Source organism: Pseudonaja textilis, chromosome 3, assembly GCF_049901715.1.
Source record: "Pseudonaja textilis isolate UNSWEBS1 chromosome 3, rPseTex1.2, whole genome shotgun sequence".
Classification (NCBI taxonomy): Eukaryota; Metazoa; Chordata; class Lepidosauria; order Squamata; family Elapidae; genus Pseudonaja; species Pseudonaja textilis.
The window spans coordinates 174,482,643-174,505,812 of NC_141992.1; the positions used below are offsets into that span (position 1 = coordinate 174,482,643).

At 37.4% G+C, this 23,170-nt stretch overlaps 2 protein-coding genes across 3 annotated transcripts; one reads left to right on the plus strand and one right to left on the minus strand.

Moving 5' to 3' along the window:
- Window positions 1-4,893: 4,893 nt before the first annotated feature.
- Window positions 4,894-14,831, plus strand: CIBAR1 (CBY1 interacting BAR domain containing 1). Its single transcript, XM_087931514.1, has 8 exons — window positions 4,894-4,985; window positions 6,609-6,843; window positions 7,363-7,431; window positions 8,828-8,929; window positions 10,856-10,960; window positions 11,775-11,888; window positions 12,912-13,031; window positions 13,585-14,831. The coding sequence occupies exons 1-8, from the start codon at window positions 4,954-4,956 to the stop codon at window positions 13,669-13,671; spliced, it is 864 nt and encodes a 287-aa protein (XP_087787640.1). The 5' UTR covers window positions 4,894-4,953; the 3' UTR covers window positions 13,672-14,831.
- Window positions 14,832-15,873: 1,042 nt separating this feature from the next.
- RBM12B (RNA binding motif protein 12B) lies at window positions 15,874-22,171 on the minus strand. 2 transcript variants are annotated; one of them, XM_026705974.2, is made up of 3 exons: window positions 21,839-22,171; window positions 19,160-19,200; window positions 15,874-18,631 (listed from the first exon to the last, which is right to left on the minus strand). In XM_026705974.2, the coding sequence occupies exon 3, from the start codon at window positions 18,601-18,603 to the stop codon at window positions 16,285-16,287; it is 2,319 nt and encodes a 772-aa protein (XP_026561759.1). In that variant the 5' UTR covers window positions 18,604-18,631; window positions 19,160-19,200; window positions 21,839-22,171; the 3' UTR covers window positions 15,874-16,284. The 2 variants fall into 2 exon arrangements, with proteins under 2 accessions (XP_026561759.1, XP_026561761.1); XM_026705976.2 differs by having other exon boundaries at window positions 19,160-22,159.
- Window positions 22,172-23,170: the final 999 nt, after the last annotated feature.

Sequence of the window (23,170 nt, forward strand, 5' to 3'; positions counted from 1 at the left end):
ACTATGAAGCTGTATATAAGTGCTAATGCCAAGAGAGATATAATGTGATCCTGTTTTATGCACTACTTAATCATCATGGTTTGTACCAATGGTAATTTTCAAGCCCTTTTCCCAGCCCTTTCCCAGCATAGATGTTAATTGAGGCTGAAAATTTCAGAGTCTGTTTGTTTGTTTATTACAAATGCTTTTAATGCATGTCAATCATAATGACTCTAAGTCAGTGATGGGCAACTACAGCCTTTGGACTTTATGACTTGTGGACTTCAACTCCCAGAATTTCATGAAGTCCACAGGTGGTAAAGTTGACATAGTTGTCCACCTCTACTCTAAGTGGTAAGTTGATGCAGTAATCTAAGATATTCATGCAAATGTACAGTAGTCCTCTACAACCATAAATGGAGCTTGCCCATCATGATTGTATGTCGTAACAATCATAAAAGAGATAGATCATGCTGGCTGGGGGAATTCTGGGAGTTGAAGTCCACACACCTCAAAGTTGTTGAGGTTGAGAAACATTGCACTAAGCTAGCCACTTTTTTTAGCCATTTCTTCCCACATTGGTTTCTCTGGGTCTATTTCCCTCAGTGGAGTTCCTAGGTTTGCACTTGCCTCTAGGCACCTTCTGTTCAACTCACAACATTGCACCTTTTGTATTTTCAACAAATTAGGTTTTGTTCATTTCTCTCGCCTCTTCTAATTTCAGGTTTCTTGCAAGCTCCCTTTTTTCTGCTAAGAAGCTCTTGTTTCTCCCTGGGATCAAATTACTTTACAATTTTCTCCATTTATTTTTACACTCATGAGCTCTTTCTTACATCCTGGTAATTGCAAGCCCTGGGCTCCAGCTTCCTAACACACAAGAGATTTCCTTTCCTCTAATACCAAACTTCTACTACTTGTACCATTTTCCCCACTCCTTCCATTTTACCGCAACCTGCTGGGCTATGCCATCAGTAAATTAAAACTAATATTTCAGGAATCTGTGGGCAAGTGATGTGTGCCATCTGGGCTTGGGATTCAGAATGGAGAAAATTAGTCATAAACAGCAGCCAAGAAAACCATACTATAAAAATCCAAATCATACTAAGTGAATGCCACCTACTGTTTGCTTACCACTAAACAGAGAAAACAAATTCAAGCAAAATGTCTTTGCAGAACTTTAGGAAAATATTCAAGTGAATTGTCTGGCAGGTTGCCAGAGGAAAAGAGTTGTACTATCCGCATAATTTCCAAGATGTATATTCACATAAGGACTGGAAGTCTGTAGCTGCAGAAAACAAAGCCTGGGCATAGTAATTTGGCTCTGCAGGTTTGGCATTTCACCAGAAATGTGCAAAATGAAATGAAAATGAAAAATCATTTTTCAGAATTTGAGCTGATTTGGTGCCACATCTGCACCACCTAAAAGTCCAATATGCCTTATATTTAGTGCCTTAATTTAAGAATGCTGGGGTCAAAGCTACATGTTATATAGAAAATATTTTAACAGAAATATCAGAAGTTCTAAGAATGATAAATGGCATAAGTTGGCCTTGTATACATATATGACAATTCTCTACCAATGCAGATGACAAAAAGTACAGTGCAGAGTCCTGATCCTGGAATAGCATCCTCTTAGAAAGTTTGGAGTTCCCCGCAAACCTTTAGACAGTTTTTTAAAAAAATCTAGGGTTTTCCCCAAGCTCTTCGAATAAGCTGGTGATACTGTATGTTCATCTGTTGGTTTTGATTATGCTATGTGTTTTCCCCATTGGGTGATGCTCTTTGAGATGGTCATTTTTAGGTATTGTACTGGTTTTAATTGTATACCACTCATAGTGGGCTTTAAGGGTTATTTTGGAGTGGGGTGGGGGAGTGTCTTCAAGTCAGTGTTGATTTCTGGCAACTGCCCAATCTAGTCTCTGTAGTTTTCCTGGCAAGATGACAGAGCTGACTGCCTCCTTCCTAGGGAGGAGCAAGAATACATAGCTGGCCCAAGAGCACCCACCCAAGCTCATGCCTACAGCTGGAGTAGAACTCATAATCTCCTTTTTTCTAGCCCGGTGCCTTTACCATTACAGGCACTTCTTGACTTACAGCTGTTTGTTTAACAGCAGTCTAGAATTACAATGGCTTCAGAAACAGTACTCTGTGGTCCACAGAGGACTACTGGCCATCACAAAATGTTGTACTACTGTTAAGATAGGTACAGAATAACCCTTGAGTAACAAGGATATGCACATGGAAATGTTTATAAGAGTAGTTATGAATAATTATTCAGCCACACACAGATACACTAAATTGAGTTAAAATTTACTTTAAGAAATAGCACAGTCCAATAAATGGTCCAAGTCATATTCGTTTAACAGTCCAAAGAATATCCAATTACAAAGTCTTCTTACCGGTTGCCTTTGTCATTTACAGTAAACAAAAATATCGAAGTATAAGCACAGCATAAATACAACAGAGAACCTTAGATAGCAACAGAATGTCAGAGAGACAGAATGTCAGAGAACAAGCTATGATCTCTAGCTCCCTCTTATGGTAATTTGCAATATAATCAACCAATCTGAATATAGTATAAATCAATACAGTGATTTTGTCTTAAAGCTAGAAACATACATTGTTGGTTTATATATTGCCAACCCAACTAATCGGTGGACAGATTCCTAACAACTACCATCCCATCCATGTTTGTTTAATTTATATTTCACATTTATGAACCAACTATCTCCCTCAAACCTTCAGCCAGCCAGCTACGTTCAAGGGATGTTTGTTCCTCACTCTTGCATTCATGCCTCCATAGGGTCCCAAGAGACTGGTAGAACACAGCAGCCTGTTCTTGTAGTTCCACATCTTGTTTCTAATACATGTAATCCTCCACTTACAACCATAGTTGGGGCCAGAATCTTGCTTGTAGAGGAAAGTGGTCATGAAGCAAGATCCCACATGACACTTCCCTCAACAACTGTAATCGTGGCGCTCCCAGTTATGGTCATCGAGACCGCTAGAAAGAATAACCACAAGAATACTGACATTTGCTAGCATTTTTGCCAGTTTTGAGGTCCCTTCTTCCAGTACATTGAGGGATTTTTCTCCTCTCTTCCAGAAAAAGGCTCAGAATGATCAGAAAGGCTCAGAAGATTGGCATTCACTACCAATTTCTACTCCCCTTCCATCCTTCTCAGCCTTCTGGATGGGAAGGGAAAACACTAGTTCAGAATGCTGGCATTCCCTAGCATTTGTACCAGATTTGAGGTCCATTCCTCCCTGCACAGCAATAGCATTTAGACTTATATACCGCTTCATAGTGCTTTACAGTCCTCTCTAAGCGCTTTTCAGCATATTGACCTCAACAATCTGGATCCTCATTTTACCGACCTTGGAAGGATGATGTCATGCCCCTGGTGAAGACTGACTCTGAGGAAGAGGAGGAACAGCCAACAGGGAGTGGGTGGCTCCAGAGGTTGTGGAGGAGGCTGGGGAAGGGCAGAGGCCGACTGAGCAGTCAGAGGAGGACCTAGGCCCATCCCCTATCCATCCTAGGGCATGCAGGGAGGAGATGATCAGGGTAAAATGTGGTCTACTCAGGAGGAAAGGGCCATGATCCTCTTCATGGGTTGCAGGTGTGAGATTTGCATAAGAGTTTGGTCCTGCCTGCTAACAGACACTGGAGACAAATTAGTGTTTTATTCCTAAAGGTTTGTCTTGGTTGGCGTTCCTCCAATGGACTGTACCTGGTTATCTTCCTGAAGTTGGCAATTATCTATCCTGATCTCTCGTGGAACTTTATTCAGTGTGGTTTGTTTTTGGTTTTTGCTTTGTTATCGTCTCTTTGAATTTGAACTGTGTTTCTTTCCTTTGAAATGTTATTTTGAAAATAGTTTACTCCTCCACTGTGAACAATTAAACAGTGAAGCCAAGTTGAAAGCATTAAAGGACTTTTAGTTACGTTTTGGGTTTTGTTATATTTCTGATATACTCTGGGTCATCACAGATGAAAGGCTGAGTCAACCTTGAGCCAGTAAGAATTGAATTGCTGGCTGTTGGCAAAATTAGCCTGCAATACTGCATTGTAAGCACTGCTCCACCACAGCTCTTTTCATAGAATTTCCCTCTCTGTAAGGAGAGGAGTAATCCCTCAGCCTGCTGGGGAAACAGCCCTTAAAATCCAACATCCCCTCCTCTCATCACCTTTCCCACTGAACTGATTTTCTGAGGAAGCCAGCAGTTTGCAAGCGGAAATCACAATTGTAAGGCACTTTGCAATGGGTTGTAACTACAGGCTGACAAGCGCCAGAAATGCAGGCATATGACCAAGGTGGCGCAATATTTTACAATAACTGGAAGTGTTGGTAAAGCACCCATTCTAAGGCCACTGTGACTGCAAACAGTTAAATTACTGGTCATATAAGTCACCGAATATCATACCTAGCAAAAACCTTGGCTACCTTTATCATGGCCTCCTTTGCCATTCCTTCATTCACACGTTTACTAGGAAGCAGTCATTCCTGCAGAAGTTGAAAATAAATGGCATTTTTCTCCATTTTCCCACAGTATGAGGGAGTTTGAATTGACAGGGGAAATGAGGCTGGACTCCCCACCAGGTTTCCCTGGGAAAACCCCAAAATATAAGGCTGCCATATCTAAGCTGCAAAGAGAGAGAGAGAGAGAGATCAGAGGGATCAGAGGGAAGTAAAGAGTTTTTCTATCATTTTACTGCCACCTAGGGAACCGCTGATTTAGTGCATCGGAGATGGGTTATCCAGAAATGCAAATAACATTTCATCAAGGAGCGACATGGATGGCTCGAACGCCTCCAATCTCCCATTCTTTGGAAAAGCAAAGAGCAGCATCGCATCAGCCGCCGGTGGGCGGTGCTTGGCTTCCAGGGCAACCGGAGAGAAGCGAAGCGCATGCGCACCCCATCCACTTTCTCTCAACCGTCTGCTGGAGCCGCGGCCGGTCGCGATCGCCATGTTGATGCTGGGCAGGGGGCTGGACGCCAGGTAACGGGTCGCGGAGGGGCAAGAGAGGCTTCCGATCTGGAGGAGCCCGCTCGGGTGCCACGCTCCCTGGCGCGGGGGGGTGCTCGCCCCGGAATGGAGGGAAGCGTTGTCCGGGTACGGCGAAGGCCGATCCGTCCCGTTGAAGAAGAGGAAGGTTTGGGTTTGGCTTCCGGAAGAAAAGGCCTGTCAACTTAAAAGCACCCGTCCTCATCTTGATCAGGGCATATGGAAACGGTAGTCCAGCGCATGCTTTAGGACAGGGATGGGGAACTATGGCCCTTTTAGGACTTGTGGACTTCAACTCCCAGAATTCCTGAGCCAGGACATGGTGGCTCAGGGCTTCTGGGAGTTGAAGTCCACAAGTCCTAAAAGGGCCATAGTTCCCCATCCCTGACTTGGGATTTTGGCGGGAAACGCTGGAGACTGTCTCGGCATCCTCGCTCTGATCCTGAACGAAAAGGAATGAGGCGCCTGAGGCCCTCAGAGATAGCGCTCGCTCCTTCTTTCCCAGCCCCCTCCCCACCGGGTCCATCTCGGGCGTGGCAGCGCGCTCGGGGACTCGCCTTCTGGGCCACGCCCGGTGAGGGAAGCAGCCGCGTCCCCCCATTCGAGCTCCACGGCTTCTTTCCCTGGGCACAAAAGCCGTTGCGGTCGATTTTTGACCAGTGAACTGAAAGCCGCCTTGCTCTGCCCTTCCCATACATTGCGAGATGAGTCGTTTGTCTTTAGGACAGGACCTCAGTAAACCGGTCACATATGGTCGTTAGGTTTTCCTTAGCAAAACAATGTGATAAGCAAAGGGGATTGTGTCCTTTGCCTTTTATATATACCTGCCTGCTGCAGAGAAGTATTATGTATTCTGTATGACATGTTCGACAAATGAGTTGCTTTTCCTAAGAGCAGTTGCTTTCATGTAGGTATAACTTATTTGCATTTATTATAGCCAGAAACTCTCCTCCACCTAGGGCAGCTTATAGATACAAAACAATAAAAAGAGTTAAAAACGCCTCACAGTCAGTCCAGATTAAATCAATAAACTAAACCAAACCAGGGCCTGCATAAACACATAAACACCAGGCCTATTGCCGAATCCTGTCTTAAAATACTTTTGGGAAGGATAGGAAAATGTAGTATATAATTCCATAGCCTATATTCTATCTATTCCAGCAAATGGTGTTTCTAGCAAAAGTGTAGGTGGTTGATTTTTAAGGAAGCTCCACAAACAGAACCTCGTTTTTTTAAAAAGTCTCACAAGAAATACTGTTCTGCTAACCAGCTTTAAGCTCCCTTACCTGCTGAATAGCCTGTTTGGGAGCCAGTTGAAGCCTGGAGAATCCCAAAGGGCAGTGGGAAGCAGGTCAGTCAGCAGAAGTGACTGGCATACAGAGGGCAATTGCAGTCTGTAGGCTGAGTCTTATTTCCCATCTAGTCACCTAAGGTGATCATAAGTCAAGATTTATCTATATAGGTTCAATTTTCTATTCAGATTTAATGGACGCTTGGGTCTAACAAATGTTGCTTCCCCCAATAATCTGTTGAAAGCTTGCTGGTATTGTTGGATGTGTTTATAATTCTGAACACTGTCCTTTGCCTTTATTAACTTAACTCTTCTTTTTAAAATAGGGATAACCAGACCAGGCAAATACGGGAAGCTGTTTCAAATGTGGAAAAACATTTTGGTGAATTGTGCCAAATATTTGCAGCATATGTACGAAAAACTGCCAGGCTACGAGACAAAGCAGACCTTTTAGTAAATGAGATACATGCTTATGCAGCTACAGAAACACCAAATTTAAAGCTTGGATTGAAAAATTTTGCAGATGAGTTTTCCAAGCTTCAGGATTATCGCCAGGCAGAGGTATAAATTTACTTTCATGCGTTTTCTTATGTCAGTACTCAAATTTCGAGAGTTTGCATGTTATGACCATAATAAATGAATTACAATTAGGGCCATTGGAATCTAATACCACACAGTGTAACTTACCCATAAACAGAACTTTCAATCTTTTGGGAATTTCTGATGTAGTCCCTGATTTCATTCCAGAATAAATTTTCAGAGAGAATTAAAATCCTTTTTTAGTATATTAAGAAAATACCATAGTAAGGCTTTGTGTATATTAAGAAGATACTCTAGTAAGGCTTTAAGTTGTGTTTGAATGTAATCTTTCACTTTAAAAGATGACTAGAAAATTAATAATTGTATTTTAAACTAAATGATGAGTATGCTAATAAATATTTATTAAATATTAATTTCAGAACAAAGATTTTTTCCTCTATTTCCTTCTTGATTGTTTTCTATATTTCAGATTCACTGAAAGTAATGGGAATTTATGCAATGAAAAATTCTAGAATGATTCATCATGCCCTCTTTTTATAGGTAGAAAGACTTGAAGCTAAAGTTGTTGAACCTCTGAAATGTTATGGGACCATCATAAAACTTAAGAGAGTATGTGACAGACTTTTTCATGTTTAAGGTACAGGTAGTCCTCAACTTACGATCACAATTGAGCCCAAAATTTCTGTTGTTTAGTGAGACATTTGTTAAGTGAATTTTGCCCCATTTTATGACCTTTCTTGCCACAGTTAAATAATGACATGGCTGTTAAGTGAATCTGGCTTTCCCCCATTGACTTCGCTTGTTAGGTCACAAAAAATGGTAACATGACTCTGGGATACTGCAACTATTACAAATATGAGTCATTTGCCAAGTGTCAGAATTTTGATCGTGACCATGGGGATCCTGTAATGGTCATAAGTGTGAAAAATGGTTGTAAGATACTTTTTTCAGTGTAGTAACTGATGGGTCATTAAATGAACAGTTGTAAACCGAGGCCTACCTGTACTTCTCTGAGAACCTGGTGTTTCTAGTCTTTCTTAATTCAAATAATCAAATCCTAAAATCTATAAAAGGCCATGTAATTAAAATTCTCTATGTTTGGATATTGAAAACTGACAATATACAGGAAAACCTTGAAATTCAAAAGCTTATATTTACATAGAAATACATTTAACACAGGAAGCATGCATATTTGTTCATCCAAACCTACATATATACTGAATATTAAATCAAAAAAGATTTAATATTTCAGTATTTTCTGTTATATACCGTTGTATAGGAATCTTGGAAAAATAGATTACATAGACTTGCTAGTTTGATTGCATAACAAAGAGGGGGTTGGAGCTGCATTCATGAGTAAAAAGGCTTATTCATATTTTGTCTTATTAAATCAAGACCTGGGTGGAATAAGTTCAGTAAATGCTTTCTTACAAAATTTGTTCCTATAAATTGCAGCAGCTATTCAATTTCAGTTACCTTAAAGTGGGATAATCTCACATGAAATTCATGTGTTAGTACTTTCCAGATCAGAAGCAATAGGCCTCTAAATCAGACTAGGCATTTTATGGCCCATAGGCCACAGCTAGCCCCTTTGGTTGTCCCTGTCTGGTCATTGGCAGCAGGGAGGCAAAGTGCTGGCAACATGGGGCGGGGGGTGGCCCTCCATAACAGTCCCAGTTTCTCATGTGGCTCCTTGGAAAAATTGTTCACCCCTGCTCTAGATAGCAGTAGCTGAAGATCCAGTTATGATAAATGGCTGTTTTCCTCATCTGTTGCCCAAGACCTTGGAAAACAAGATGCTGGAAAAGCAAAACTTACCTAGTCCATCCTAAAGCAATTCTAACAAATTGGGAAAATATATCTATATCTTAAAGCAATAGCCTCAACCTCTCGTTATCATTTAATCAATAGCCTAAACAAATGCTTTAGAATTCCATAAAAATTTAAATTAGAAACCTCTTTTTTAAAAAATATAGTTTTTGAAATGCCTAAAATATGTTTGCAGGAGGATCTCAAAGCAACTTTAACAGCAAAGAACAGAGAAGCAAAACAGTTATCTCAACTGGAGAGGACCCGTCAACGAAATCCATCTGATCGACACATTATTGTATCCTTTGCACACATACTTATTTAAAACTTTATGTGCAATAGTTAAACTGTTGAAAAAGATTGGTACATGTAAATACAGTTTCTTAGAATGTAAAATGTTTTCCTAAAATTCCTTAGTTGACAAGCAGCTACATTGATTATCCAGCAATTAAAAGTAATTACCTTCTTAAGGGATTCTTTCTTTGCTCCCTAATTTGTTAGTTTCAAGATTTACTAAAAAACCAAAAGCCATCAATAATTTCTGTCTGATAAACTAGGAGTTGTTATACAGAAAGAATTGTTTAAATATCAGAAATACTGCTGGTTATTTTCTATAATTTAGGACATATTCCTTTATTAACACCTTCAGTCACAGGTGAGTCTTCTATTGTTTTTATAATTATGCTTTTTCATATTTATAATTGTTCCACCAATAAGATAAAAATAAGTTATATATACCTACATATACTAACATCAGTAGTAGTAGATTCTCCAGAATGGTTTTGTCAGGATCCATGCATGGGATGTATTCAGCTGTTTGGCTGTAGACTGAATTGAAAAATTGAAGACACACCCCTTCCGGGCCACCGTCTCCAGTTCTACTATTCAGTCTCAGCAGAACAGACGCTTAATTTTTTGCTCCTCTATACTTTCACATAGAGGGGTTAAAGATCTCTTTCTTTAGAAGGCAAGAGTGTTTGATCGCATGTTTTCTGACTAATATACATAATTAAAATTCGTAAATTAGCTGGCTAAATTGATTTTTTAAAATTAAAATGACTAGTATTGGCATAAAACATTGCATAGCTAATTTAATTACATACACAAGAGATCCAAACTGCTGTAGATCTTCCTATTACAATTTGGTCATATTTTAAAAAATATAATTATTTACGTCCTAATGTAATATTTGTAAATAAAACTGATTAGGATGACCAGGGTTAGGAGTAAACAGCTTATGATGTCAGTTCCAGTGGCTCATTCTTCGCATGGGCACAATCTAGATTTAAATGTTCTGGTGGTATTTTAACTTTTATTTTTTATTATTTTCTTTCCTAAGGATATAAAGATGGGGTATCTGTAGTATAAATAAAAATAATTAAACATTAAATAAACTCAAAATACTAAGAAAGATATTACTCCTAAAGTTAAAAACTACAGCAAATCAGCTTAATGTCCATAAAATCTTTAAATGAAGTGTTAGGAATGAAAGATTGAAAGAATAGTGCTTTATCAGAAAATGTATTGCAAATGTTTCCAGTAAATAGTTCTAAGTTACAGGTGAGAAAAATGGAAACATTTTCCCATCTACATCTTAGAAATCTTTAGAAACATTTTCCTAAGGATCCTAAAGCTACAGCAGGTCCATGGGAAAAACACTGAGCCCCACTTCCAGTAGGGACTTACAGTTAATGGGTATTTTTAATGCTCAGAAAAGAGCTAAAAAGATTACTGTTTTAAAAAGACTGTTCCTAGATCAGTTTGACTGTTTAATGATAGAACATATGTAATCTAAGAAATCAAGCTTTTCTAATTGTGAGGGTGAAGGTTCATTCTCCAAGCTTGTGGGTTGGTTTCCAAACATTTATCAGGCTCATCCTACATCCGAGCTAGATATTCACCACCTTTCCAATTGTGCTAGTTCTGAATATATGTGACAATATACTAGTGTGGGTCCACTAGATAGATTTTTGCAATCACTGCTGTCTGCAGCATCTTTCACACTTACCATATCTAAAACACCAATGAAACATTTTTCAAGTTGTATTTTCTATAAGCTTTGTAGCACTTTCCAAATTGTGGGAAAATACATGATTTATTTAGAGTATCCTATCTAGGGACTATAGATACAGCAGTATGCTTTCTCAGGAGGTTTATGTAATAATTTTTAAATAGAACATTGGAAAACATCTGTTGTAGGAAAAAAATCATTTTATTTTTTAAGGCTGAAAGTGAATTACAGCGAGCGTCTCTGGATGCAACTAGAACAAGTCGGCAGTTGGAGGAAACAATTGACAATTTTGAAAAACAAAAAATAAAAGATATTAAGGTAGGTATGTAGTTCTAGTACAAAACGATACAGATAGTGGGGTTAAGCAGACTCTTTCTGAAATGGGAACAAATCTCTCCACACATTTAATGAACTTGAAAATGAGTGACCCAAGTTTGTTAGCCTTCATGTGAGGACCCTAGAAAGGATATAATTCCTGGTTTTATTTTTAAAATTGGCATGTTCAAATTTAGCAACAGAATTCAAATGTTGTTCACTAAATAATTCAAAGTGGCAGTTTTTAAACACTCATAGTGCATGTCAGAGACAATTGCGCCCAGGTAAATTGCTGCTTTTGTTAAAATATCTCATTTATGAAAAACACTGCTCAGATTTATTACTGAAATTGATCATACTAAAATTACAGAATTGTAGTCAATTAGTATTTGAATAAACATTAAAATGTATTAATTCTAAGGAATAGACAGTTTCTTTAATAAATAAATGAAATTGGAACTTAGGACTGAGCTAGGTACTAAGATGAGTGGAAAAAAACAATGCTCAGATGGTCCGTGCTGTTACATTTCATATAAGAAACCTTCAAACAAGAAAGTGTAGAACTTTTCCCAGTTGAAGTCAGGAAAGAACAAATATACTAGTCAACTGGTCAGGAATAAAATGTGGCTGCACTGATTTCTTCTAGGCAGATACTAAGTCAGCCTATACCAATTACACAAAAACTATTACAAACAGTAAATTGAACTTTTTTTTTTCAAGCATAGTGAAATTTTCTAGTTTTTATAGTGGCAGTTCAATTATTGCCACACCTGTCAAGAGATAAAGGTATATATAATATCCTACCCTTTATTTTTAGAACATACTTTCAGAATTCATTACAATTGAAATGTTATTTCATGGAAAAGCCTTAGAAATTTATACTGCTGCATTCCAAAATATACAAAATATTGATGAGAATGAAGATTTGGAGGTAAGAGACCAAATGCATCTTTGATAAAGCTGTAGTCAGTTGGTTTTGTAGCATATTAGTTTTAAAAGTTAGCTGTTCCAAAATAATTTCTTTAAATAATATTTTATTGGATAATGGAATGTATTTAAAAATGTATATGCTTCTATTCAGCATAAACAAAAATCTCAATTAAGGAATAGTTCTAGTCTGTATATATTTGAAAGCAAACAAAAAATTAGATTGAATAAGCAACAGAAAGGTTTCCCATTCTTGTTCATTCTTCCATAAATAAGAGATGCAATTTATTAAATTTATCTTATTCAAAGTAGATTTAGTGGTAGGAAGTAATGGATAAGAGGGAGATTTATACTTACTGTCTCTTCCTAATTTTAACTTTAAAAGTGTAATGTGCTTCCCTAAATTGTATGAGAAGGAATGTGTTGAAATAATTTTTGCTGATTTAAGTGTTAGCCAGCTGCTAGTACTTCAAAAGATTTTTTGCAACATGGAAGGCAAAAGTAAATAAGCCTTTTTAACCTAATTTGCAAAAATTCTTCTGCATCTAGAAATTGGGATATAACAAACCAGGCACACGCAACATAAATTCAGCCCAAGCTTCTTTAATTCCTTTTAATAATTTAAAACCAAATGACTTTCTAAAAATAGATTTCTAGCTTTTCTCTTCAGTACTGAAGAGAAAAGGAAACTTCAATTATACAAGCTCACCTGCTTCACCTGCACATATTAACCAATATCCAGATTTTGGATTGATGTTCATCTCTGGTAACAGAAGAGATGAGGTGATATTAACTTACTCTCTTTGCAGCCATTAACAATGCATCCTAAAATCCTTACTATGATTTACACCACTGTTCAGATAAAAATGTTACTGGGAGTATTCCAAGAAATTATGCGTTGAAGTGATGTTTCTATCACTTAAATCAGCATAGTACTTAGGTAATCATAACTTCCTGAGAAATAGTGTGCCTCAGAATAGTTGCATGCATTCCAAATCTCACTATCAACATTAAGTTTTATTAACAGGTGTTTCGGAGTTCACTTTATCCACCAGAACATCAAACCCGATTGGATATTGTTCGTGCAAATTCTAAATCTCCCCTTGAAAGAACTGGTTCTTCCAGAACTTGTACTGGAATAGTTCAGGTAGAAAAATATTTTGAATGTTTTTATTATTAAGTGCTGCAAATGTTTTAATATAGCCTTTGGATATCAAATTGTTTCAATGCTCACTTTACTTGCCACTTCAGTAAAGTTAAAAATGAATTTATAAAACATTTTATATCTAACAGCGAATACACATGCTCAGATGTGTAAAACATTTATGAAAATCTTAGAATAGTGGAACTTGTTTTAAGGGGCTTTTTAGTACCATTTTCAAATACTGAGGCTAGCATTTGTAATTCAGCTGCATATAAAATACAATATACATGTTTTTGATGAAAAGCATATTTTTAAATTTAAAAACATATGTGCCAATATATTTTTGCATCTTATATGTATTTGTTCATTTTAGAAAATGTGTCTGAAAATACTTCCATTTGGAAGCCATTAAAATGTAACTCAAAAGGATAGTTGGTGTGTAGGATAGTCTGAGAACAATGAATCCTTACATACAAAAAATACTTTACAAAAATGTTTTTCTTTCTCCAATGAATGCTTTTCAGTTGGTTCTCAAACAACTTATGTTCTTTGGTAGCAGATTGCTAGGAATCGCCTTAAGGAAGAGGAGGAGGAAGAAGAGGAGGAAGATGAAGAATTAGAAACCACCAAGGAGGAAAGATAGCTTTTGCTACAACAAAACATTCCTCAGATTAAAAATACTTATTGTATTTACATTTCATGTTAAGACACCGTAAGGTCAGCCATTAAAATTACCACAAAAATGCATTAAGGGGCTTTTTGACCTCCTTATGATCTCATATATGTATAAAAAGTTGCTAAAATGAGATAAAAAGTGGTGTCAATTATGACAATAACCTGAAAGGATTCACCAACTTTCCTGGGTTCTTTGCTTTTCAAAAGATATTCCCATTGATTATCTACTAACGGGAATGATGTGTATGTTCATATTTATTAAAACAATATAAGCAGCCATCCCTTGTAACCAAATAAAAGTGACCTTCAGAAATTTATTTGATGTATTATAGAATCCATCCACTGTCAGAATACCTAAATTTGCTTTGACCTGTACACAGTGCTATAATTCTAAAAAAGTAGAGATAGCTCTCAACTTATAACTACAATTGAGCCCAAAATTCTGTTGGTAAACAAGACAATTATTAAGTTCTGTCTCTTTATTTTTTTCCACAGTTGTTGCATCCAATCATTAAGCAAATCTGGCTTCCTCCACTGACTTTGTTGGGAGCTGGCTGGAAAGGTTATAAATGGTGATTACATTATCCCGGGTCAGTGTAACTATCATAAATACATGCCAAGTGCACAAATTTGACCATGTGTCAATGGGGATGCTGCAATGAAAACTAGTCATGTCACTTTTTAGCACAGTTAAACCTTGAACAGTCACTAAACAAATGGTTGTAAGCTGAGAACAAGTTATGTCAGAAAGATCTTGATCATTACTTCCAGTCCTATCTTCCAGCATGCCATGTAACTGGAGAACTGTCAGTGAAGCTTGAATATAATTTTCTCTGCCCATCCTTAGCCAGATTCAGAATTAGAATTCCCCAGAATCTAGTCTTTGGTGTTTAACTGAATTATATTTGATTTGCAACAGAAGTGTGAGTCAGTATTAAATATTTACCTTTCAGCATTTTATGGTACAGCTTTAAGTTTTTAGTCAAAATTCACACGTGACTTTAGAAGAAAAATGGGATTTTTTATTTTATAATCAGAATTAATGCTTTAATTATGTATCAGCGACATTCTAACATCCATTCTATTGTAGGTTATATTTTTAGAAATAAAAAATGCTTCTCACATTAAGTATTTATATCTGGTCTTAGTGATTCTGAAACTGAAGTCCATAGCACATTTTTAAACTATACAAAACGCTAAGTTTGAAACCAAAGAGAATAAGCATTTAACTTCCATCAACTAATTAAAATGCAGATGTGCAAAAATCTAAAACTGAACCATAATCTCTTTACTTCAGTAACTAAAGATCAATTTACACTGTACAATAATGCCAAGATATTATCCTGGAATACAATGATTGACCTTGCAAATCAATATATGATAAACTACATAACCATACTCAAAAAAAGCAGTTTTCTTTACTAGTCATACTTGAAAATTATTTCTGTAGCTCAGCTAATTAAAGTAATAAATACCACGAAGATATGTTGACTTTTATCCATGTCAAACACTATCTTTAAGAGAAAAATGTAATTACTCAGTGGTATATGAAATAAGATTTGATTGAGGAGTGTCATCCTGACATCCCATATGTAAGTATTCAAGATTGCCTTTCACAATCTGATTGATACCCTCCAGATTATGTTTAATTCCCAAGCCAAATAGACTAAATTTGAAGAGAATTGTAGTCCAGTATATTTGGAAGACAAACAGTTGAGAAAGATTTGCCTAATGCATACAAAGCCAAAGTAATCATGTTAAAATGATGCTGCAGCTACAAGTACCCAAGTAAAAATGTCCTTATAATGCATGTAGATCAACTTGAAAATGTTTCTGAAGTTGTTTTAAATACTGGATACTTTTTAGCTGTCATTTCCTTTTTAACCCTAACCCTAAAACATTTAAAAGAATGTATTAAGGCTTTTTCTACCCAAGGATAATACTATTGCCAAATTAATAGAAAATCTAAGCATGAAACAAAATTGTAGGGGTATACAGATATCACAGTAGGCTGCATTATTTAGGCTATACAATATTTTAAATTGTACCTGTTCCTATAAAAATTTATAAAATCATTACTTATGTTCACATATGCCAAATATCTTGCAATTCTAGTAAGTTTTATATTACTGCTATGAATAAAAAATGCATCAATGACTCGTCCACATACTTCAGTGCATGTACTTTTATTTTAAAAGAAAGTCTAACTGACAATAACAAAACCATTTAAGCTATCACTGAAAATTAACAATGGACAAGAATCCTATGGATTTAATATATACAAGGGTGACACAACCTATGCTTTTGAACAACTCTGAAAATACAATGTTTTACATCAAACCATATTTAGATAAACTGCAAATATACATGCAGCAGACGGATGAAGTACATGTCAAATGTTGTAATTCAGCTATGCATATTTTAAAGATAACTTGGCAGAACTATGAGGTTGATCCATTTTTTTAAAAAAGCAATTAAAAATGTTGCAATTTTAAAATTAAACTTAATGGTTTATTTTCCAAGTAAAAAATTGTGAATTATAATGAAATAATACTGTATATTTATTCTACCTCATTTTCACCTATACCAAAGTTAATCTAACTTTGCGCTGGCCAATTGGCCTTTCGTTTAGTTCATTAATAGCAGCCTCTGCCTCTTTGTAATTTATTAAAGCAATGATTGCTTCACCAGAAAACATTCCATATTCATTGTGCTGAACAGAAAGAGATTCTGGTATAATTTTATAGCCATGGAAAAAATCCAGAATTTCATTAGGAGAAGCTCGAAATGGTATATTTCTTAATTTGATGAATGTTACAGAATCTGAGCCACCACCAAAGTTAGAATCGGGCACAAAGCGTCTATCGGAAAAATTTCCAGGAATACCATCACCAAATTCTTTAAATTGGGGAGGACCTCTCTCAGATGAGCAGATAAAATCATCAGACAGGCATCCATAGTCACCTTCTTGCACAGAGGGTCCTTCTGAATCAACAGAATAAAAGTTTTCATCTCTTTCACGACTATGGTGATACCCTTGCATCTTTTCATTAGATGCTGATGAAATATTAATACCAAACTCTTGCATTTGCTCCTCGGGTATACATCTTAAGAGTACCTCTGTCCCCAAAAAGCACCGGCGATTTAAGCTTTCAGCTTTTCGGGCCTGATTTTCTGTTCTGAATTTAACTAGTGCTTCTCCCAGTCCAACTCCTTTGTCATCATAAAGCAAATAAATGTCATTGTCATCAATGTTAAATCCTGCAAAGAATTTTTGTACTTCAACTTTTGTCACATCAAATGGAAAATTTCTTACATATACACATGTCTTTGAGCCAAAGTAGCCATCTTGATTATTTTTATCCTTTACGTGGCGATGTCCTGGTGATCTTTTAACTTCAGAAGATCCAATTAATTCTTGCACTCTTCTTTTTGAAACAGGGAAAATGTAAACTAGTCGTCCAAAAAGATCAAGCTTGTGATAACTCAGTGCTGCTGTATATGCTTCTTCTGATCTGAGTGTAATAACTGCATCCTTGTTTCTTGCCTCATTATCATGAGATTTTAGAAAAGTAATGTCTTTGTTCGCTAAAGTTAGCTCCTCAAAAAATGCCCGCAAGTCCTTCTTTTCAATAGCAGCAGACAGATTTTTAAGATGTATGTAATATTCCTTGCTCTGGGGTGAATGGGGTTGGTTTGGAGCAGAGAAAGGTGAATGAGAGTGGGTTTTAACCTTCCTTGGAGACCTTGAATGGGTACTTGCTGTGATCCTCCTTGGAGAATGTGAATGGATAGGTTCCATGACCCTCCGTGGTGGTGACTTTGAACCATTACGTGCCATGACCCTCCGTGGAGATCTTGAACCAGTGTGTGCCATATCCCTTGGAGGAGATCTTGAAAATGCATGTGCCACAACCCTTTGTGAAGGAGATTTTGAATAGCTGCGTTCTGTAATCCTCCATGAAGGAGACCTTGAATTAACCTGTGATACTACTCTACGTGGTGGAGTTTTGGATCGGGTACGTTTCCTTGAAGACAAATAGCTTGGCTCTTTTTTTGGATGTTCTGTGTTTGAAAAACTATGTCCTGTATTCAAATTATGTTGAAAGTGGAAAGCATCATTTATCTTCTCATCTATTCTACCACCATACTTAATCCATGTTCCCTCACTGGAGGGACGTACTTCTATAAACCGTTCACCCATATAATTCCTATCCCGTTGCAGTCCTTTCATGGCATCACTTAATGTAGCAAATTTGACCAAACCATCTCCATTTATTTGACCATTGGTTTTTAACATAAGTACCTTCTCCACTTGTAATCCAGAAAAGAAATTGAACACATCGTCTTCTGTTGAAGAATAAGGCATACCACGTATGAATAAATATAATCTATCAGATTTAGACATTTCTTTTCTAGGCTGGTTAAAAATCGATTCTGAAATATTTATATTACTGTTTCGAGAGCCACTAGAATGAAACTCATCCTCCAAAGGAACTCTGGAATCATGGCTAGATTTACCAATTCCCTTTTTAATGACTTGAACTATATTTGAAAGGTTGCCAACATCAGATGTTCCTGAATTATTAGGACCTGTCCGCCTAGATCCTCGTCCTCTTCCACCACGATCAAATTTTTTCCTATTAATTTCGATTATGCTCTGCATTTCTGCCTTGCTACTAAGAAAGAACTGTATACGTGAATCCTTGATAAATCCTCCTGAATAGCTCATTGCTCGTCTGGCATCTTCATCCGTTGCAAATATAATAAAAGCTTCCCCCTTTTCTCCTCCAATAATATGTACACCTCCATCAGGAATATTCAATCCTGAGAAGAAGCGACGAATATCTCCAGAACCCGCAACAAGAGGAAGTCCCTGTAAACGGATGACTACAGCCATTTTGAGCTCAACCCACAGCAATAATCACCTGTGGACAAAAAGGCATACATAACAAGCCTTTAATATATTGGAAGAACGCTAGGCCTATCCTACACCACTTAAAACAAAAATTCTGCCATTATTGAAAGAATGCCTACATTTCAAATCATACAACCTAATTTAATCTGAATGTTTATAAATACCGGCCAGTCTAAATAAGTGTACAGTTCACAATAATATTACCAATCATAAAAGCACCAATGTCATTCATAAAATCTATGATGAAAGCTTCACAGCTTCTTATAAAATCCAGTAAAAGAAAAGTTTTCCATTATCTGACATCCTGAATTACTTTGATCAAAAAGATGTCATATCACTTCCAAGCAATAATGAAGTTTAAGCATTTTCTGTCAGGCCGGCTCATCTCATAAAGAATTAAATTCAGTAATCTTTTACTCCATGTTTATTCTTTCCTATGATTAGACAGCCAACTGCACATCTTCCTTTGCAGTCATCAGCTTGGGAAAAAAAAGCCATCAAATCTGACAATACAAACATCAAGCTTTCAGAAGCTTACCTGGTTCTTCTTGGAAGGCCTGATTAAGGCTGTGAAATCAACTGTGGAAAGAAAATGAAACAAAATTAATGGCCAAGAAGCAGATTTACATTTTATGCCACATTCAGTGGCATATCCAGAACCATGGTGTACATTAACCACCCAGTAAGAAATAAAAAATAAGTTGCTCTGTTCCTTTTGTATTGCAGAGATGTACCAAAAAAATAGGATTTGTGAATTTCATATGTATATCTTGTTTTTCACATGTTTTGAGAGGTTCATTATGCTCTCTACTTAAACTGATGCCAGAGATATGAGATTGATCTTCAAAATCTTGAGAGGTAAAAAAAATCTGATTTAAAAATATCCTTTTCCTCAATGTCCTCAGTCCTTGAAAGTTCCACATAAAAATGATAAGTGTCCATTTCTTCTAACATGCTTTTTCTTTTAAAAAACATAGCGGAAAGTTCATCAAAAATTGAATAAGTGACCAAATTAATGAAACATACCCAACTTCAGAAATTCCAGGAAAACATATTGATGATATACCAATTTCCCCATAATATTTTCTGTGCCTATACGAATCCAGAGGAATCCAGTATGTTAGAATAACTTTGAATTTAGAAGATAAGTACCTTGCAAAGATAGAAATACACATGTAATGTCCATATGTAGCAATAGATTTATACAGCACTTGTAATATCCATATTTCACCAGTTCCAGAAAAAGGAAACAGAAAAACTACAATATAAACCTATATACTTAGAGACATAAGGTCCCACTAAGCTTATCAAAGTCCATTTACAAATGTACACAGTACTGCAGTTTCAGTATCAAAGACCTATTACAATATCAAATACATGGAAGGAAATATGTTCAATTTAATATTCTTTAGAATATTAAATTGAACATATTTCCTTCCATGTATTTGATATTATAATAGGTCTTTGATACCAGAACCCAAATCAGATATCTGATGTGCAAAAAAGTTTTAAGACTATATGCAACTATAAAATATACTGAACATTCATATCTGTCACTATGCTTAGAATCAAACTTTTTCCAAATCCTACAAATGTATGGCACATCCACCTTTCTTTTTAAAGACCTTATATAATTTGTAAGGTCCAATCCATATAGTTTCTATATTTCACTGAAAACAATCTAGGCAACTAATCTAGGGACATGAACAACAACTTGTTCAAAAAGCTTACGTCACAATTTATAGCTTTGTGCAATGCTAGCTAGCTAGCTAAGCTAGAACCGTTGCTAACATTGGGCAGCTCAATTTTTCCCCTAAAGACAAGTGAAAAATAAACAAAGAGATTCAACAAAGAAAGAGAGCATTATAGCCTGTCCTTTATTTTCAAAAGGTCTACCGGGCAACGAAAAAGCCTTCAGGAATCCCAACTGAAGTAAAACCATTATTAAAATTTCAATTCCTGATTGCCAAGTAAACCAAAACACATATACATTAATCTGGTAAGAGGAGAAAAAACATCAAACAAGGAGTTCAGTATTTCAGGACAACTTATTTTTGAGCAGATAAAATGGGATCCTATTGTCCCTTTAAGCTTTAAAACACCTAAAAACCAACTGAATAGTGTAACCACATGCAAAAAAGAAAAAAAATTACACCTCCAACTCTCTACGGACCAGTACATATCACACAATTCCATATAGAGAATGAATATCAGATGAAATGGCTTTTTTATGTTTCTGCAGTTAAAAGTATATACTCTGCATTTTATTCTTGTGTAATCCATATGTGAATTTGAGCAAGCAAGCACTGATTCCTGTTAAAACAGGCTCATTCATTCCTATCCATTCAATGACTGCTGGTGGAGTAGTGCCTGGTTGAAGAACTCTTTTCCCAGGAAGGTCGTGGCAAAGATTTATTCCTCCTAGAGAATGCAGAGTGTAGAACTCTGACATACGATGCATGACTTCCGCGATTATAATCCTGGTAGAAAAATACATTGCAAAAAGACCGGGTGGAGTGAAAAAGCATGTCTTCTCTCTAGCAATTATCAATACCCATTCTTTTCCAAAGATAGGTTGACTGAGATCAGAAATACGCATCCTGATGGAAATCAGTCGGTGAAACGAGCTGCGACTCCGGAGTTTTTTCATCTTGTACAGCGTCTATATAGACATTCAGTTTCTAATATCATCCAACTCACTTCCTCGGGAAAACGTTCGGAACGATCCGATGTTCTCAGGAAAAGTGCCCTTAAACCAGCGAACGAAAACGCAAGAAGAACTACGAGGCCTTCCGTAGCGTGTTCGATCCCGAAACGACCTTCCGACGCAGAACCAGAGCGACCATTTCCAAGCACACCAAGCAATCAGTCTTTCCTTCCATCCCCGTCCTAAACAGGGAAAGCATTCGCTTTCGGCGAATTGTTTAAACGCCTCGATATTTTATCAAAACACTGAACAGCAAACGCCTCGGCATCACCGTCCCCGCAGCAGGAGCTGCCCCCGGGCAGCGCCCAAACGCTTTTTGCCACCCATTTACTATTTAACCGTTACCCACTTGCAGGCCTCAGTCGGCCTCTCAGTTCAGAGCACGACGAGAACACGGGATGCAAAGTGCGGCTTTAGACGCTACCGTCGAAAGCCAGCAACCCCAACAAACATACGCACACATACACACACCCGTTAAGAATGACCCGCTCGCCTTTCATTTTTACTAACCAGGCCCCTGGGAGTCGAAGGAGGCCTCGAAAGAGCTTCAGCTCCGTAATTTTCCGCGGGAAAGAAGAGCAGAAACGCGCGCTTGCTGTCAACAGATTATGCGGCAAAGGCCGCAGCCTCTTTCCCTCTGCTCTCGGGCGCGCCAATCGCTCCAGGCGTCCGTCAGGAAAGCGGCTGCGGGCGTCTCGCCCTCTCAAAAATTACGGTGCGTCCCCCGCTTCGACCTCCCGAAGCGAGAAAACACCGATCTGCAATAATACAAAATGGCAGCCGCGCTTCCGCTCCAGCTATCCGCGTCCCACCTCAGCAAAACCATTGGGCGCGACTTTCCGCGCGCAGGCTCAGTGTGGCACTTGAAAAACGCACGCGCCATGCCCCGGAAGCTCAAAATGTAGTCAAGCACTCGGTTTCCGGTGCCAGGCAGTGCCATTTTTTTCCCCCACGCGTGTTAAAAAAAATCGAACACAAGTTTTGTAAAGGAGAGAAAGGGAGGGAGGTGTGAAAGGTTGCTAATTTTGTTAGCAATCCGATGGCATATAGAACAGCGTTTTGCACGGGACTCGGAAATTTAACCGCTCCAAACTTGATTGCAGAAAGTACAACTTCAGCGACAGAGTGGTCAATACCTGCAATGGACTACCTGACACTTGTTACACCCCCACTCCTTCAACCTCAAACTATCCACTATTGACCTCACCCCATTCCAAAGAGGTCTGTAAGGGGCGTACATAAGTGCACCATCGTGCCTCCCTTCCCTGTCCTATTGTCCCCATTTATTTGTACCTATTTCCTGTATTCTTACTCACGTTTATACTTATACCTATTATCTTGTAAGTAATTGACAAATAAAATAAATAAAAATAAAATATAATGCCTATTTGGCCTCCTAGAGTTTTCTTTAATACAAACTCAGATTTTTTTAAATGAGCTATTTATATGCAATCTAAAACCATCTCTAAAAGCACTACGCAATCTAAAACCATCTCTTATCTATTGGACCGGACGAAATATGTGCCTACTTCTTAAAAAAGCTATCCACTGCCATAGCAGAACCTCTAAGCATAATTGAAAAATATTTCAGGACCAGCTCCTTGCCTAACCTATGGTCACAAGACGGTCATCCACATCTTCAAAAAGGGAGACCTCAGCCTAGTTGAAAATTACAGACCAATCTCCTTATGCTGCGTCACCTGTAAAGTCATGGAATCAGTTATTAACCAATCCATTATCCTCCACTTAGAGACAAACAACCTACTCTCCAATAAGCAATTTGGTTTCAAAAAAAGCCTATCATGTAATCTGCAACTCTTACACTGCAAAAACATGGACTAC